Here is an 18,387-nt window from a genome sequence, read left to right on the forward strand (position 1 = left end):
TCTTAATTTATTTTCTCACATAGAAGAGCAATGAGATGATGAAATTCTGATATACTGAGGATGAGAGAGAGAGCTAACGAAGGACGAAAAGTATGTAGAGAGGTCGAAGACGAGAATCCGGTTTGCTGCTCAAATATATACACAGACAGGGTATAAGGAAAGGGGAACGCTGATGATTAAGTGCACTGAGGTAAAACACAAACGCGCGAGTAGGGCTTCACCGCGCATGTATGCTCCCCAGAGCCCGAATGTTCTCCTTGCGTGTATTTGATAAGAATGACAGACTGTAACTGAGGAGTCCCAAGAATAGTGCTTCGTACAGGTTCAACCTGGAATGTACAGAGGCAGGTCAAGTTTCTTTTTTATCCGTCATCCCAGCAGTACCATAAAGCTTCTAATACCCGTTTCTGATTTCTTAATCAGCACCCCTCCTATGGGGTCTGTAAGGTAATAAAGGTGAAGTGAAGCTTCTCCTCCACAACAGCAAAGGGTAGCCAGCCGGGGTAAGAAGTCTTCTTACCCCGGCTGGCTACCCTTTGCTGTTGTGGAGGAGAAGCTTCACTTCACCTTTATTACCTTACAGACCCCATAGGAGGGGTGCTGATTATGAAATCAGAAACGGGTATTAGAAGCTCTTCCTGCCTTTCCATCTATTGCTCTTCCTTCCTTCCGTCTTTCCGTCCTTCTCCTTCACACAGACGCAGTGCGGGCTCCACGAGAGGTTGCGATCGATGACGATGGTGTGGAAGCGGTGCGTCTTAACATAAAAAAAAAAAAAAACTGCTTGGCCGTCGCACAAACCGGATATATAAGACGACATGTATCGCGAGTAAAGGCGACTGGCGAGTACTTTTCAGTATCAAGACGGAGACCTTGTGCTCGAAGACTGAACAAGAACATGCATGGCTGCCGCCCATATACAGGTGCACATGAGGGGCAGGGGTGGGGCTGGGGGGGGCAAGGTGTCCCCCCCTTAGGCAGGTGCACATAAGTAGAAGGGGTGGGGGGCAAGGTGCCCCCCCCTTAGGCAGGTGCACATAAGTAGAAGGGGTGGGGGGCAAGGTGCCCCCCCCCCAATACGTACCCCGTCTTCGCACTGCGCTCTGATCGTAAGAGCCTCAGTGGGAGGGAGTTGGGAACAGTAATGGAACGCTGCGGTGAAACTGCCCCCCCACCCCCCAAATGGAGAACCTTGCTCACGCCTATGTTGCCACCCGCCGGAGCCTCAGGTCGAGTCACTGCAGAGGCCCAAACGCAGATATCACCGATGCGTATAGGACTATTTCATACGCTTACCTTGGCATACACCTTGGCATAAAACAGGTGGCCCAATTTCGGTCTGAGTTAAGTGGCTATACGTGCATTTAATCATCATTATATTACCATGCGTTCCGTGTTTTGGATAATGATAACAACGACGACGAAGGCGGCGGCGACGACGATCGCGATGATGCTGCTGCCCATGATAATGATATGCCCGAAAAGGACTTCACGTAGAAAACAGCGCTACGAGACGGGACAAAGAAAGGGCACAAACACGGCGCTGACTATCAACCTCGTAGCGCTGTTTTCTACGTGAAGTCATGCACCAACCAGCCCAAATCCGTACCCTACCCCGAAAAGGAAATCGAGAAGACTCCACGCAGTCAGTCAACACCATTCCGCGCAGCGAAGCCTCTTCTGAAAGGGCAAGGCAAACGTTAGCTGCATTCAGCAGCTGAACCTCAGAAAAAGAGGAAGGCTACGAAGGACTACGTCTGTGCGTGGAAACTTCCCGCGTAGTCTTTAGCCAGGTAGGTTATAATACCCGCGTTAGTGGAGAAATTCTTCTTCGGGGTTGCTTCTACGAAGTCATGAAGCGTCCGTGAGAAGCGGGAACCGCCTCCTTTTATTCGCAGCGTTAAACTACTAAACCTGACCGCCTTTTTCCGACTATATACCTAAACGCGTATTTTCCTCGGAGCCGTCAAGAGGAGCAATAAAACCGCGTGTGGTCAACACCGCGGATAAACGCAGCTTAACTGAATTTTTCTTTTCGTTTTCTTGAAACAGCAACGGTGCGTCATGTAGTAGCCAGAAATTGTACGAGTAGAACTGGTGCCGTCACGCGACGCAGGCAGCCGTTGCGAGTCTGTCCTGTTCTCCTATGTTCGCTAAGGCTTGATGTTGACTTCAAAAAAAGAAAAAAAGAAAATAAAGCTGTTACACGCTTTTCCTTATAGTACTGTGGGGAACGGCTGCTGCAAAGTAACAGCGCTGGTTCATCTGAAATAAAAAATATGAGAAAAAAAAGGAAATATATGAAACCATCGTGCTTATCAGAATCAACGTAGGTGAAGCAAAGCTGTTGTGAAGCGCGTAACTAATGCTTTAAATTTTTTATTTCTTGTAATGTGCTTTGCAGCATAACGATTACGATAAGCATGCCCGGTAAATTCGCAACACATGTAGACACATTTCCCGGTCTCCGGCATTACAACCAGTACTATCTGCAGCATCGGTCCACTTTAGACCGCGAAAGACAGACCAAGTATATAGACGCCGCAAAATCCAGAAAAGATGGCCTACAAATATTCGAATAAGACGAATTAAACGGAAGGCATTTGTTTGTTACTATGAGGATTACGTACCGTTTGCTATTTAATCGTGCAGTTCTGTAGAGAACAGAGCCGGCGGCCGACATATTTGAAGCCGTTTCTTTGTGTGGAAGGCTTTCCTGTGTGTGACTTTTACGGCATGACAGTAGCAACAACGATGAGCAAAGTCGCATAGGCTCCGTTAGCAAAGCTTCCCTTTTTAATACATAATGAAAACTGAAATATTGCAACAGCTGGACGGGCTGTTGGCGACGTTGTGTACTCTTTTTAATTTATTACAAGCGTTATATGGCGTTTTTCTGGCGCCAGCGCCAGGTGTGGCCAAAGAGCGCCATCACTGTGAGTGTCGATGATTTATTTATTTATTTATTTATTTATTTATTTATTTATTTATTTATTTATTTATTTATTTAGATACTCTCAAAACCGTGAAACGTTACAGAGAGGAGTGGTGAGAAAAATACCTGATAATAATGAACAGCAACAACAGCTGGCATATTTCGTGCAGAGTCTTTAAAGGAGTACTGACAGGATTTTGAGAAATCGCAAAAGGGACATTTTTCGTTTTCTTTCTTGGTATGCAGTGTTAACGATCTCCAGACACAAGAGTCAGAAAACACGTATAAAATATTTTACACTGATTTTAAAGTTTTCGTCGCTGAACATCTGCAAGCCAGCTCCACCGCAATGGACATTATCCCGACGAGTCAATAGAGTTCCACTGAGTTTGCGAACTCTGTGTCCTGCATGCAACCTAAATCGCAGAAATCACTGCGTCGCGGTCACTGGACGACAGTTCACTAATCGTTGTTTACGTGCACCACGAGCAGATGACAGATCTGCCATTAGTACGTCGCGAGTTGCTGTCTCCCCGTGACGTCACACTGCAATGACACGTCCTTGAAGCCGCCCCCTCGATATCGAAACCGAAAGTCTTTTTGACACGAAAGTGTTTTATGCCGGGGTCCACTAAGACTTCAGTAACGTATTTCCGTCACGGAAATGACGTCGAAAAAATGCACACGATCAGATGGCAAATAAAAAAGTCACAGTTTCGCCGCAAGGCCGAAGCAATGAATGCGATAGCAAGAAACTAATGCTATATGAAGTGAGGCTCGCCAATGGATACTCTCAGTTTGAACAGCGCTCCTGTTGCAAAGGCGGCCGAAGCAGCGAAGGAAACTAGAGTGCTTCAAGTGTCGAGCTGTGACACTTGATAGTTCGCGCTCATCTTCTGTTTGTTCGTTTAGCGGCGTCCCTTGAGCTCGAGTGGCTTTCGTATGCTCCGTAACATGAGCGCGGACATCACGGTGAAAGCGTGAAACATCCCTCTTCCCCTCAGCACAAGAAAACCGCGCGAGCAGACAGCGGAAGGGCAAGGTTCTCTCTGCGTAAGTATAAGAGGAAGCGAGCGAGCTCGCCGACGACTTTTAAATGCGCCTGTCGCGCTTCTAACGCCATCTCGCTGGTAATGAAGAAACGCTTATAAGCGCAGCCGTCTCTGAGTCCGTCGAGCGGTAAAGGGTGTGTATATAACGCTCGCCGTTACCTACGTGGAGGATCTGCGTTTCGTGGCGTAGTGGCTAGCGCCACTCGCTGCGGAGGAAGAGGTCCCTGGTTCGATTCCGCGCTTCGGAAGCATTTTTCTGAATTACTTTTCTTTGGGGCTTATATATATATATATATATATATATATATATATATACATACTTATACATATACGGTGCATGACGGCGGCGACGGCGACGGCAAAATCCAGCCGAGACTGTCCATATAATTGCTATCGTAATAAAACTTAAAGTTTCATTAACCCACGACCTCTCGGTCCGCGACAACAGATGCCGGGCATGCTATCACTACGCCACCGTCACACGCTCTGGAGGCTTTACAAACGCGCCTTTTATATTTCACACTTTCCTCTCGGTCGGCGGGTGGTGCCGCCGTCTGGGAGCGGTAAAGTGAAGTAATGCATCATGACCGCGGTCTTCGCGATTAGCTCCTGCAACGCGCCGTTGCTACGCGTCCATCCCATTCGGTGCGTTTCCAACAGACGTGCAATTTTCTCAATGCCTTAACACACCGCGAGGTGGCGACCTTAGTCCAAGCCTCGGCCTCGCTCATAGCATCCACCCGTATTAAAAATAGCTCTGCGACGCGCGCCTGACCGTGTTCCCCGCTTACGCTCGCCCCGAGAAAAATCGCGTCCGGGCTAGAGGGGAGACACGACACGCGTTGCGTTTCCCTCTAGACCGGCCAGTAGTGTCCGATGCTGCTAGCGAACTTCTAGTAGCCGCACAAGAAATCACTTCTTCCACTTGGAATACAGCAAGCAGACTGCACAACCACCACCACCACTGCCCGACCACTTTACGTCTTCAGACACCTACTGGACTATGCCGAAATGATGCCACTCTGCCTTGCCGTTTATGGCTAAGAGTGGCTTTCAAGAAGTCATTCTCCTTTAGAATCGAAATGGCTGACAACCCGTTTTGTGACAACTGTGGCAGCGAGGAGACACTACAGCACATCTTCTGCGACTGTCCTTGCTACAATGCGCAGAGAAAATCACTCGCAGTCGCTCTTGCTCGCATAGATCTCAGACCGATGACGGCAGAAACCATTCTGGGATGTCGCCCTGAAACATCATCGCGGGTGAAGGCGACGAAGGCAGTGTTGAACTTCTTGAAGACATCAGACTTGCACCGGTGGTTATAGACTAACGGCGTTATCATGACTGTAATAAGTGTGACTTTGTGCGTGCGTGCTCTCCTTCTCTCTCTTTCTCTATCTTTAAAGCTCCCCCATCCCTCCGCCCAGTGTAGGGTAGCATACCGGTCCTTCCAGACTGGTTAGCATCCCTGCCTTTCCTTTCTCTCCTGTTCCTTCCTTTAACATGCCGCGGGATGGCGACCTCAGCCGACGCTCTTCTGGTTGTCACACCGCTTTCTCTGATTACGCTCTCACCGTCAACTACTACAGCTACATCATCATCATCATCATCCTCTCTACGCCCACTGCAGGCCCTCTCCCATGTTCCGTCAATCAACACGGTCCTGTGCTTCCTGCTGCCACGTTATACCTACAAACTTCTTAATCTCATCTACTCACCTAATTTTCTGTCTCCCCCTCACGCGTTTGCCATCTCTTGGAATCCAGTCAGTTACCCTTAATGACCACCGGTTATCCTGCCGACGTGCTACGTGCCCGGCCCATATCCATTTCTTCTTCTTGATTGAGCTACAACAAGGGTTTGTCTAATCTTTGATCGTGGACGTCAGTCGTCGGGATAAAGATGTACCACTAAGCGTCAACGTGGGTGCATCCCCGTTTCACGGTGCTATATTTGCCAAACACCAATAGGCATTGTGCAAGCAGTAAACATTCAACTACTACTGTAAGGACACGTTTTACTTTCTTGTTACACCGATTGCTATGACGGAGGGATCAACCTTTTAAAGGGGTACTGACACAAAAATTTTTGCCTCGCGTTTTTTTGCTGCAATGTGTTGCCGGGGGCCTGTTAGTCATAACACGGCACATCGTTTGCTGCAGCGCGCGACAGATAATTAATTACAGGCTCCTCATTACCGACCAGTGTCAGTTTCGGTTTCAAAAACGACAAGCCTCCGGGTGCAACTATCACCACCTAGCGGCTCCAGCGCTCGATCACGTCAGCACACAGAAGTGTGACGCACTTCCGCGCTGTTCGCGTCGTCTCCTCGCATTCGCACGCTTGCCGCACGTGCTGCGCGATGTCGTCGCCATCATCGTCCTCGTTATCATCGTCGCCTGTTGGCGACGACTTCCTTGAGACACCAACAGCGCCCCGGCGAGCGCGTCAAAACAGAAATGGCGGCTACGACATCATCATAACTTGTTGTACCGGCTACAACGGTTACGTAGGGGAAGTAGGGGGGTCACCTCGGGTCACCGCAATTGGTGGGGCCTAGAATGCTGGATTGCGCACCCGAACTTCAAAATTCGTATAAAATACCTTCCAAGCTTTATTCGCTGTCGATATTTTGCAGATGGTACACGCACGTACACAGAAATCGATCCAGCAGGCTATCTCGGCCGCGAAATTTTATGTCAGTACCCCTTTAAGTGCGAATGCACTTTATAAGCGAGCCTGAATCCGCCGTCCCATAGCAACGGCGCGAGGAGCGGAGAGGAGCGTCTGTAGCAACGGCGCAGCGACGTCACGCCCCACGTGACTGCGCGCGCTCCGCCCTCCGCTCCGTGGCTGCGCGCGCCCCGCGCATTGCCTGTGGTGATGAAGGCCGGCGGCGAGACGCCGAACGAAAGCGTGCGAAGCGAGCCGAGCACCCCGAAGCCGATCTGGCGCGGGGACGCGCGATGCGTGAGCGAGCGCGGGCCCTCGAATTCGATCGGCCGGACGCGCGCTTCAAGCGAGACTTCCTGGACCGCAGCTTCGAATATAGCTGCGCGGTGTGCGATCGACTGTGGTTCGACAACAACCTGAGCCCCATCTCGGGCGTGCGCAACGCTGCCAACAAGTTCAACGCGTTGCGGGTTCTTTGGAACGAGTTCGGAAGACAGATCATCATCATCAGTAAAAGTGCTTTGCACTTAAAAACGGCCAGACCTCTGTGGGTCGGCTGGCGCGTGCTCTCTCGCTGCCGTCTCCTTCGCTCGGCTCTGCAGTTTAGTCGCGCGCGCCCCCTCATAGCATCACCCCGTGCTTCGCACTTCCTCATACTCCCCTTCGGGGAAATGCGGGTTTTTTTTTCAGGGTAGCTCAATTAAAAATATATCAGTTGCATTCCCAGGCACCGTAATACTTTTTAGAGTTCTCGACGCCAGTGTTTTTATTTAGAGCAACAATCCGAAAATATTTAAAATACGTGTCAGTACTCGTTTTTTAAGGGAAGCGATGAATAAAGGCAGGTGGTTCCAGTCGACGCTGGTCTTTTAGGACGAATGATACGGAACAACGTTTTGTATGACACAATGGCACGCCAACATTCCGATTATGCTCGGCGCACGATGAAGCGTAATGAGAGACAGAAAGAAGTGATTGTTCCAGATTTTCATTAAGATAATATATTTTACGAAATTCGCACAGTCGCGACTGACGATGCCGTGTAGCAACACCAGGAAGGTTTAACTTTTATTTTTCTTAATCTAGGATACACTCGATTCGCGCAAGTAAGTAGAATGAACCGAGCGAAGCGGTTCTGAAGAGACTCAAGGGACACGATTAGATATTTAACGTGAAGGTCCTGAAAGGAGGAGGCGTACTTGGATTTGGATCGGGCCAATGTCTTATACAGAAGCATAATAATACGGGGGCACGGGAAAAGTTGCGGCGTAGAGCACAATGTATACGATTGGCGTTGTTGATAATGTATTCAACACGCATTTTTCAGGATCGTTGGTAATGGGAATGCTGAGGTATTCGTAAGTGAGAACGAATAATGTTGTAAAATATGGGATTAGTAGCGGTAGCAAACCGTGATACTGTCATTTCTTTTTATTCATTAGCATTCAGTTTCATTAGCCAAGTGTCACACCAGCGGGAGATGATGAGGTTAGATTGCAGTATACGTGCGTCTTGATGGTCTGTTATGCTTTTGTAGAGAATGAATGCAGTCGTTAGCAAGTAGTTTTACAGGTGAACGAACTGATGTCGCTAGGTCGTTGATGTAGACGAGGTAAAGAAATCTCTAGACGGAGCCTTGAGGGACCGCGGACGTCACAGAACAACGGCAGGATTCATGTTGATTAGCGACTATACATGTGTGCGGCGGTTTAAGAGACACTCAATCCATTTGATAACCTTGGTGTCAATGTTCAGATTGCTGAGTTTGAGAAGAACGAAGTTATGGGCCACAGTGTAAAAAAAATGTAAAAAAATCTGACGAACACTCTCTCTAAGGCTTGTAACAGGTCATTTCTAAGGGCTCTCAGCTGTGTTTCAAAAGAATTATGTTTGCGAAAAACCGTGCTGCAGTTCCGAAAATAATAGTTTAGTTTCAAGAAAAGTGGCTGAATTGCAATACTCATTTGTTCCAAACATTTACCCGAGATTAATGTTAGCGAAATTGGCCAAAGGGGAAAAGACGTCTGCAGACCTTGCCTACCCTGATAGTATACTCATCTGTAATGAGTGAGTATAATAAGCGGCCAAGATAGAAGAATGCTTTACAGTGTTTTTAAGGAACTTGTAGTTGATACCGTCAACGCTAACTTACGAATACACTTCCGCGTTGCATCGCGGATTACATTTCCTGTTCCGTTCTAGTCAACGGTGATACGTTACATCTGAGTGAAGTATAGTAAATAATTCTGAGGATGACCTAAATTATCTGATTGAAAACTGCTTGCTGGTGAATTAAAAACAAAACTTCATTTGTTTTCTTGATTACAGAGTGTATAGCGATGTCGAGCAGGTCTTTACATACGTTGTTCCTTTTTTTTTTTTTCATTTTACTTTCCTGAGATAAGGGTAGCGCCATAAGCAAGATGCAGAACCAGGGAACATGCGCAAATTGGCCGCCAACTAACGCCGTCAACATTGCAACGATGTTAAAAACTGACGTTGCGTATACGGTTTCTCACGTTACATTACCTTTTCGAAGCGCCGTGTTTAAAACGCTGGATTAAAAAGTGATAACATGTTCAGTGAGACGAAAGCGTTGGCACAAGTAATAGACTGCACGAAGAATCGACTGCACCTTCGATACTTTCCAAGGTATCCGGTGAATACAGCAGTCTTGAGAGCGCACTAATTTTTAAGCAAGAAAAACACCGGTACCCCTTGTTTCCCTTTTGGTAGTTACTTAAATAGCATGGCGTGGAAGAGTTCTGTATCGCTCGTAAATTTTCCCTTGTACCTCGTCGATAACACGTCCTTGGAGCGACGGCGGCAAATTAGTTTCGCAAACGAGCAAGCGACAAATGCAACGGGGTCGAAGCATTGTCGAGCTACTGCCGCGAATTGTTGGCCGAAACGATGTCATACTTTTTTTGTGTGTGTATGGAAGCCTAGAAAGTGTTCTAAAGAAGGTGTCGCACGAGTTCTGACACGCTTGGCGTCGTAACTACCACCGACAATACTGACACGAACGCTTCCGCCTCTGTTCTAAATGTTCACTTCCTTCAACGGCAAATTTCGCAGCTCGTCCACTTAAGAAATACGTTTATAACATGCTTTGCATTATTCAATTGAAAATACAGTATCCGCAAGAACTTGGGTCTCATAAAACCTTACACAAGGCGCGCTCATCCAACAGATTCAGGAGGAAGACAAAGCTATTTTCTTACATCAGAGTAAGAGCAATTTCTACACAATAATTTATTTAACATGAGATTTCGAATGCAGTAAGTGGTTGACCGCATGAACGCTTCGCCACACGCTTTAAGTATAGGATAAATTCGCCGCGTAGTGGTGTGTTTGCGACACAAGACTCGTAGCACGATGTATAATTTGTTTTTCCCGCGTAGCGCGCATCCGCCATTACCTTAGACGACTTGCGTGCAGCACGCGAGGCCTCCTGCTCGCTTTGCATGCGCGCGTTGGGATGAAACAGACAACGAGCTATATCGTGGAAGAAGGCACGTGTATCGATGACGAATACAATAGCAGGTGGCATTGCCTGTGTGAGTTGCCTGTGTGAGTTGCCTGTGTGTTGCCTGTGGCTGCTGAAATATTGTAGCCCGTACTAACAAAAAAAAAAAATGGCCGCGTATCTGCGTGCTTCGCTCCAAATGTCGTCGAAAGACGATAGTCGTCTGCCGGCCGCACTACATGAGTCCTGGTCTCATCCGCGGCCACCCGTGATGCTGTTCCCAGGGCCACTGCCAGGTGGCAGCACCATACCGTCGGCAGAGGGCTTTTTCGTGCATAGCGTCGCATTTTCAGCGCAGCCTAAGAAACACTAGGGTCTTTAGAATTACGTATCTATGTATTTTCCAGTAAAGAAACACACCACCTAATACTTAAGGTATTGATTTTACGCCTCAGATATGCGTAATATTTGCTTTTTTGATCGACAATGTTCACAAGCATGAACGCAGCTACCAGTTCAAGATGGCTGGGCGTTCAGCAAGTGCTTAAGGCCGGGTGGCTGAATCGTGTGACAGATAGACAGACAGACAGACAGACAGAGAGACAGACCAAAATTTCTGCGTTCAAGTATCCCAAGAAACACTATCGTCCTAAAAAATTGGGGGACGCTTAAGCTTCGCCTTTAAGAGTTGAACGCGATAGCAATATCCGGCCCCATCCTCATCGCGCTCTGTTTCGCTTGTCATTATGTTCAGTCACCCAGTCAGACAAACATAAACACGACATACCTATAGTAAAGGTAAAGGTTTCCGCCCTCTTCAACAGCATTTTTATGACAACAGTGTACCCACTACGCGTGTGTAAGAGAATGCGCGCCACGCAGACACCTGCTTGCCATGCAGACGGCCATGGGTTCGATCCTCACTCGAACCTAAGATTTCTTATTATTTATTTTATTTGCATCTTTCTCGATTTTTCGGTCACGGACAAGATGATTTTTCGCTCACAACCAACGACATCGACGCCGACACCGGAATTTCTGCGGAACGAGCTCTTTAACGCTGTCGCGTTAAAAAACGCCAGGCCTGCGCGGTACACGCAGCAGAGTCACAGCGAAAGCTGGAGGATCGGCCTTTCTATTCTAGCGCCCGTTGTAAACTCTCTTAGGGCGACTATGCTGCAAGTACAGTTGCAAAATACGCACTACTCCATGAATCATAATTTTGCGAAGTACGGTAGCCGCACTACACGTCATTATTCAACATTCTGCAGAGAAGCGAGGTACCCACTGCGCGTCTGTAAGGCATTATGTGCACTTTGTTAATGCTGTGGTTGATGACGATGAAGAATTATTGCGGAGCTCTTTCTAATGGGTGGGAAGCTAAACCACCTACTCGTTACTTAATTCGCATTGTGTGACGCCTGGTTGTTATTTTACTCTTCGACCGCCCTATTACATCTGTTAACGCGATTCGTTGCCCGACGTGACGTCTCTATATAGGGTCTTTTCGCGAAGGAATTTCAAGCACCGGCGTGGCTCTGTGGTGGAATACTCGAATGCCAGGGAGAGGGTCTGGGTTCAAATCCCTACCCGATCCTGGATATTATTAAATGCGAAGCATTTATTAGCGAACCTCTGACACTTTGAGCGTTTCTATCTACGTATCTATCTATCTAGCCGCCTACGTCTGGGTGCTCTCATGATCGCCTCCTTAGCTTGGTGCAGACCAAAATTTCCATGGGAGGGTAAGAGGATTTGACGAATATGATTGCTGGGTCATGACATGAATAACGTTAAAATCCTGTCGCGTACGTCGTCAAACCCTTTCCACTAGACACGTGTGGCACATATCCGTTTACCACGGGCCGCGGTGTACGGGTATGCGCCACAGGTGATTGACAGTTTATATCTACCCAGGAACGGCGAGAACAGACATTGGTAACTTAAATGCTAGAGCGTTAAAGAAAACCAACATCGGCAGCGTTGACTCAACGAATGGAAAGAATGAAAATTAGGATCCCAGCAGGAATCGAACCCAAGCATTCTGCGTGGCTATCAGGTATTCTACCACTGAGCCACGCCAGGTCTGTAAACTGGTTTGGAAAAACAGCCTACGCAGGCGTAGTATCGGTGCAACTTAAATTGTGGTTGTGGTGCTGGCTATCTAATTTTACAAGAAAGCAATAAACACTACTAGACGTGAGGAAGGAACGGCAGAAACTGATACGCAAGAAGCCGATTAATGAACTAGCTCTGCGAGGGAAAGTACAGGAATTCAGAGTTTCACTTCAGAATAGGTACGCGGCTTTAACCGAGGAAACCGACATTAGCGTTGACGCAATGAATGATAATCTGACTAGTATCATTAAGGAGTGTGCAGTGGAAGTCGGGGGTACAGTCGTTAGACAGGACACTGGTAAGCTATCCCAAGAGACGAAAACCTCATTAAGAAACGTCAAGCTATGAAAGCCTCAAATGCAACAGACAAAATAGAGCTGGCGGAGCTTTCGAAGTTGATCAATAGGCGTAAAGTAGCCGACATAAGAAAGTATAATATGGAGAGAATTGAGCATGCTCTAAAGAACGGAAGAAGCCTCAAAGCTACGAAGACAAAAACTGTGCATAGGCAAAAATCAGATGTATGCATAAGGGACAAGGATGGCAAGGTCACAACCAATATGGATAGAATAGTTGAGGTAGCGGAAGAGTTCTACAGAGATCTGTACAGCAGCCGAGACAGTCAGGATGATAATGTAAGAAGCAGTAATATCCCAGAGGAATCTGACATCCCACCAGTATTAACAGGAGAAGTAAAGAAAGCCCTAAAGGGAATGCAAAGAGGCAAAGCCGCTGGTGAGGATCAGGTAACATCAGACCTGTTGAAAGACGGTGGAGAGATTATGTTAGAGAAACTGGCCACCCTGTATACGAAGTGTCTCTCGACAGGGAGGATACCAGAATCTTGGAAGAATGCCAACATCATCTTGATCCATAAGAAAGGGGACGTCAAGGACCTGAAAAATTACAGGCCCATCAGCTTACTGTCCGTTGTCTACAAGCTATTCACAAAAAGTAATTGCTAACAGAATTAATACGGACATTAGAGTTTAATCAACCAAGGGACCAGGCAGGATTTCGTACAGGCTTCTCAACAATAGACCATATTCATACTATCAATCAGGTGATAGAGAAATGCGCGGAATACAACCAACCCCTATACATAGCCTTCATAGATTACGAGAAGGCATTTGATTCGGTGGAGACATCAGCAGTCATGCAAGCACTGCGCAATCAGGGCATCGACGAAGCCTATATAAACATAATGGAAGACATCTACAGCGCATCCACAGCCACTATAGTCCTTCATAAAGAAAGCAACAGAATCCCAATAAAGAAGGGCGTACCGACAGGGAGACACGATCTCTCCAATGCTATTCACCGCGTGTTTACAGGAGGGTTTTCAGGGCCCTAGATTGGGAAGAATTAGGGATAAGAGTTAATGGAGAGTATCTCAGTAACCTGCGATTCGCTGATGACATTGCATTGATGAGTAACGCGGGAGACGAATTACAGCTCATGATTACTAAACTGGATAAAGAAAGTAGAAGAGTAGGTCTGAAAATTAATATGCATAAAACTAAAGTAATGTGGAACAATCTTGGCAGAGAACAGCGCTTTGCGATAGGTGGCGAGACGCTGGAAGTTGTAAAGGAGTACGTCTACTTAGGACAGGTAGTAACCGCGGAGCCGAACCATGAGAGTGAAATAACTAGAAGAATAAGGATGGGATGGGGCTCATTCGGCAAGCACTATCAAATCATGAATGGTAGTCTACCACTATCTCTCAAGAGGAAGGTATATAACAGCTGCATCTTACGGTACTTACCTACCGGAGCAGAAAACCTGGAGACTTACAAAGAGGGTTCAACTTAAATTGAGGACGACGCAGCGAGCGATGGAAAGGAAAATGATAGGTGTAACCTTAAGAGACAGGAAGAAAGCAGAGTGGGTCAGGGAACAACGGGGGTAAGGATATCATAGTTGAAATTAAGAAGAAGAAATGGATATGGGCCGGCCACGTAGCACGTCGGCAGGATAACCGGTGGTCATTAAGGGTAACTGACTGGATTCCAAGAGATGGCAAACGCGTGAGGGGGAGACAAAAAATTAGGTGGGTAGATGAGATTAAGAAGTTTGCAGGTATAACGTGGCAGCAGAAAGCACAGGACCGGGTTGATTGGCGGAACATGGGAGAGGCCTTTGCCCTGCAGTGGGCGTAGACAGGCTGCTGATGATGATGATGATGATGAATAAACACTACATGATACTCCTACGATGTGTACTCCTACGATACAGGCGTCATATCAGATTAACGTCTGTAGTTCCAGCGTTGGCTCCGCTTTTATAGCAGTCTAATAAACATTATGTTTGTATTTCTATGATTAAGCAAGCTATACTGAAGCATTGCTCGACCCCGGAGGAGTACATTAACGAAAGTTACATATGATATCCACATCACCGCACCGTAAAATGCACTTCGTCCGCCAGAATGACGCAGTGTTCTCTTCATTTCTTACGAGAAGGGGATGGCCTCATGCTGACCGATGATGATGCCAGATTGATTGACAGCCGCTTTGTAGACTAGGCTACGTAGGCCACATACGCCCAAGTAGTTTACGAATACGACAAGCGCCATCGACTGATGTTGGTCTACCTAGGACTATCCGGGCCTACCAGCCTACTGCCTATACCTGTCGCTGGCTCTATCGTCATGTCGCCGGCTCTATCGACAGACAATTTGTCGACGAAATGACCGAGGCATCCACGATTTCCAACAGCTCAACAATCACGACCGAATCCCATAACAAGTCATGACCAGCTGCTGGTGCTTAGTGAGCACGGTGATGATGAGCTCGTTCAAGAACTGTCAAAAACTTCTTGCACACATGCACACGGGTTAGTGAAACGTGCGTGCGTTATCGGGACACGTATAAGCACTACATATCAGCTTACCGCTTCTGGTGTTGGTAATGCCCACGTTGCCATTGGCAGCGTTACCCAACCGCAAACAACTGGTTACATAACACATATGCGGCTCTTCAACATATATACGTGTGCGTATAAAATTTGTACAAATCTTTAGCGTCATTTTGTAACGTTGTCGCTCAGTAAAAAAAGTTCCGCCACACTCACCTACCCGCCGCATGCTTCGCATTACATCGACTCCCACGGTACGTCGGATCTGTCGAATTTTTTTGTCATTGTGCGCCACAGCGGTTACGGACGGCGGCGGCGGCGGTGGTGGCGGACAACTACGCCACCAAAATCAGGTGTTGTTGTGATCTCATAAGAGCTTTCGCTGCAAAAGCTCTTACGCTATGTTTGTTCGTAAGAGCACATTCTGGTCAATCCTGATGATTTTTAAATGCAAATAGCATTTCTTCAGCTCGCACGGCGGGTTCTGGACCGATTGACTATCCAGCATCCGGTGCGACGTCACCCACACGCGCGCGAGTGACGTCAGCGCAATGCATATGTGCACCGGACAAACATAAATAAATTATGTTAACAATGTTCCGACTGTGGGATTTAAACTCTTATCCATTAATGCCGAAGCATATATATAGTGGTCTAACTTGTCAGAGCATTTTTATATTAAAAATCTGTATTGTCTTTAAAAAAACACCGTATTTAACCTGGAATACTTGCAGCATATGCGCTATGGACACGTATTGTTGTGTTCATTTTAACGATAAGCACCCAGATTAAGAAGGAATGGAGGCTTTCCGTGAAACCTACTCCCTGTAAACTCTTATTTTCGACTTTTCGTCCGTAAAACAACTTCGCCGCACGTCGACTTCTTTTCCAAGCCATTCCTAATATGTTAACTCTCGTGGCTAATTGTTGACCATTAGGTCCCTCGACTTTCTACTTTACAAATATCGCAGAAAAACATTTCCGCGTCTGTACAAAAAGCTATAGTTCAGGTCTCCCCACTGCCTGGGTCATTGCTATAAATGTGCGACTATGACGGGAGCACGGCACGGTCCAGCAAATGTAGCACCACGTCGCCCATGTAAAAGAAATATTATGACTACCCGGTATTACATACTATATAGACCGGCTAACACTGGTACTTTAAAAATATTACGCAATGTAAGCTATAGCTAAGCACAGCTTGATTCATTCGAACCATTTCATTCACTCATAAGCCGGCATCAGTGATAAGCATGCCGTTCGGTGCTCGAAATCATGTCCTTATGTCCTGTCATGGCCTTACGAAGACGAGCACTGCAATTCCGGACGACAAATAGCGACAGAACAAGGCAATTGCGGTTTCTGGTGGAATAACACAAGAGCACGCACGAAAACCGAGCATGCGCTCGCGGTGCATGAGAAAATGCATCCTGTCCTGGTGACAAACGTGCATCGTGATTATCCGGCATGTGAATGGTTCGGCATGTGATTTGAACGCATCTCAACTATGGTTTTTGTTGGGGGTAGAGGGCACCTTTCCTATGACTAACCAGTCTGAATTCGTGCCTTCGCGATCTAATGCAGGTTTACAAAGACGTGCTGCTTACGTACACAAGGTTGCAGACATCCATCGCAGTACGCGTGGGCATCTGCGTTCCATCTACGTGCAGCAAGGACGACGTCTTCAAAATGCTCAATCCAGGTATGTTTCGTCGCTGCTGCACGGTCTTCAACAATGACCTCTCCTATATAGGCGCTTGCTGACTTTGATACGCCATGCACACGTAGCATGCGACGTCTGTCACCGACTATTTGAAATCCCGGTAGCTATAGAAACATTTCCTGGGACGCAGGCGCTGTTACAGTAGAACACGTAAACAAATGTGACTAATGAAGCAAGCAAGGCAATAGTACATGTAGTAACTGTATTTCACGTTTGCTAACAAAGGCATAAAAGAACGACAGAGATTGCAGTGCAAATGTTTCTGGACGTCAGTATTACAGTAAAATGTCGCGAGAATGTAAGCCCTGGTTGGTCTTGTTCCAGACTGCCCATTCGTCATACTTTCGCTATACTAAAATAGTTTCCTAACAGAGCACCTGTAAAGCTCGAGCTTTCTAACTAAATCACATAAATGCAGCGACATTCGATTTGACACAATTCACACTTACACATAGTTACACTGACACATTTGCACGCCTCGTGCACTTGTTTATAGTTGACACATGCACGAGGCGTCCACGAGTAGCGCCCCATGCACAGACTATGCTTACAGCAAAATAAACATAGCAGTAATTGAAACTGGTTGAAATCTTTTTCCCAAATCACGACCGTTCCCCAAGGCAAGTACAGTTGAAATGTTCAAAACATGAGTCGTTATTGTGAAAGCGGTAATACTTTCTTTGGTTACTCAAATACGAAGCAGCCTCCACTTATATGTTTCATTAATTCTTCCATTAGGTCTTGACTGACGAGCTGATTAGACAGCGTCGTGTTGGGGCGGTAATATTCAGTAAAAATGTTTAAGGCAACAAATAGAATCAATAGTCTCTGCCGCAACTGATGTGTCCCATAAAATGTGTCATTACCGACTCTATTCTGCGGTGGCTTAGGTTGTTTTTCTGGACACTATCAGACATTTTACTTAGTTTACATTATCTTTTTTTTTTCTTTCCATCCTGCTAGGTTGAACTGTATAATATACCAAGTATCAATTTTTTTTTTTTTCGTCTCAAGGCTTATTAAGCAGGCTTGAGTGCGTTCCTGTGAAAAGACAAAATTACTGGATAGCTTAAAAGAATTAAAGGAGAGAGAAAGAAATCCTTGTCGCTATTTTCTGTTAACTACGCTGTTCACTACACCGTGCCTCGTTTGTTTCAATGCGGACGCAAAGCCCATTACTGCACCGCACCGCGATGCCAGCGTGGAGTAGGTGGTCCAAAAGTGCGGCAAAGGCGGCGACCGGATGTTGCCGCCATAAACCTGCCGGGAGTCCAGTTCGCTCAAGGTCAGCTTCGAGGGTCTTTGTTTTTTTTCCCCCCATCCTTCGGTATAGGGATGCCCCTTAGGGAACCTATGATATCTTTACAGGGTTGCATTTTTTTTTTAATAAACAGGCTGCGGATTGGTTTTCCCGTACACGTTTCAGCAGAAAAGTGGATCGCGAAAGTCAGCAACCGCGTGCAGCTGCACAGACAAATCAGTGCCAAGAAAAATCATATATATCCACTAATAAATCGCGAAGAAAGAGATTCTTTGGTCGATGCATGCGTGGGAAGAT

At 46.8% G+C, this 18,387-nt stretch overlaps 1 protein-coding gene across 2 annotated transcripts in view; it reads left to right on the top strand.

Moving 5' to 3' along the window:
- LOC119379560 (nose resistant to fluoxetine protein 6) overlaps positions 1–18,387 on the top strand; it is a 188,172-nt gene that overhangs the window by 135,896 nt on the left and 33,889 nt on the right. For both annotated transcript variants that reach the window (XM_037648860.2, XM_037648861.2), the window contains one exon: positions 16,691–16,808. In XM_037648860.2, coding sequence (XP_037504788.1) covers positions 16,691–16,808 — 118 coding nt within the window. The remainder of the gene's footprint in view (positions 1–16,690; positions 16,809–18,387) is intronic.

Source organism: Rhipicephalus sanguineus, chromosome 1 (genome assembly GCF_013339695.2).
Source record: "Rhipicephalus sanguineus isolate Rsan-2018 chromosome 1, BIME_Rsan_1.4, whole genome shotgun sequence".
Lineage (NCBI taxonomy): Eukaryota > Metazoa > Arthropoda > Arachnida > Ixodida > Ixodidae > Rhipicephalus > Rhipicephalus sanguineus.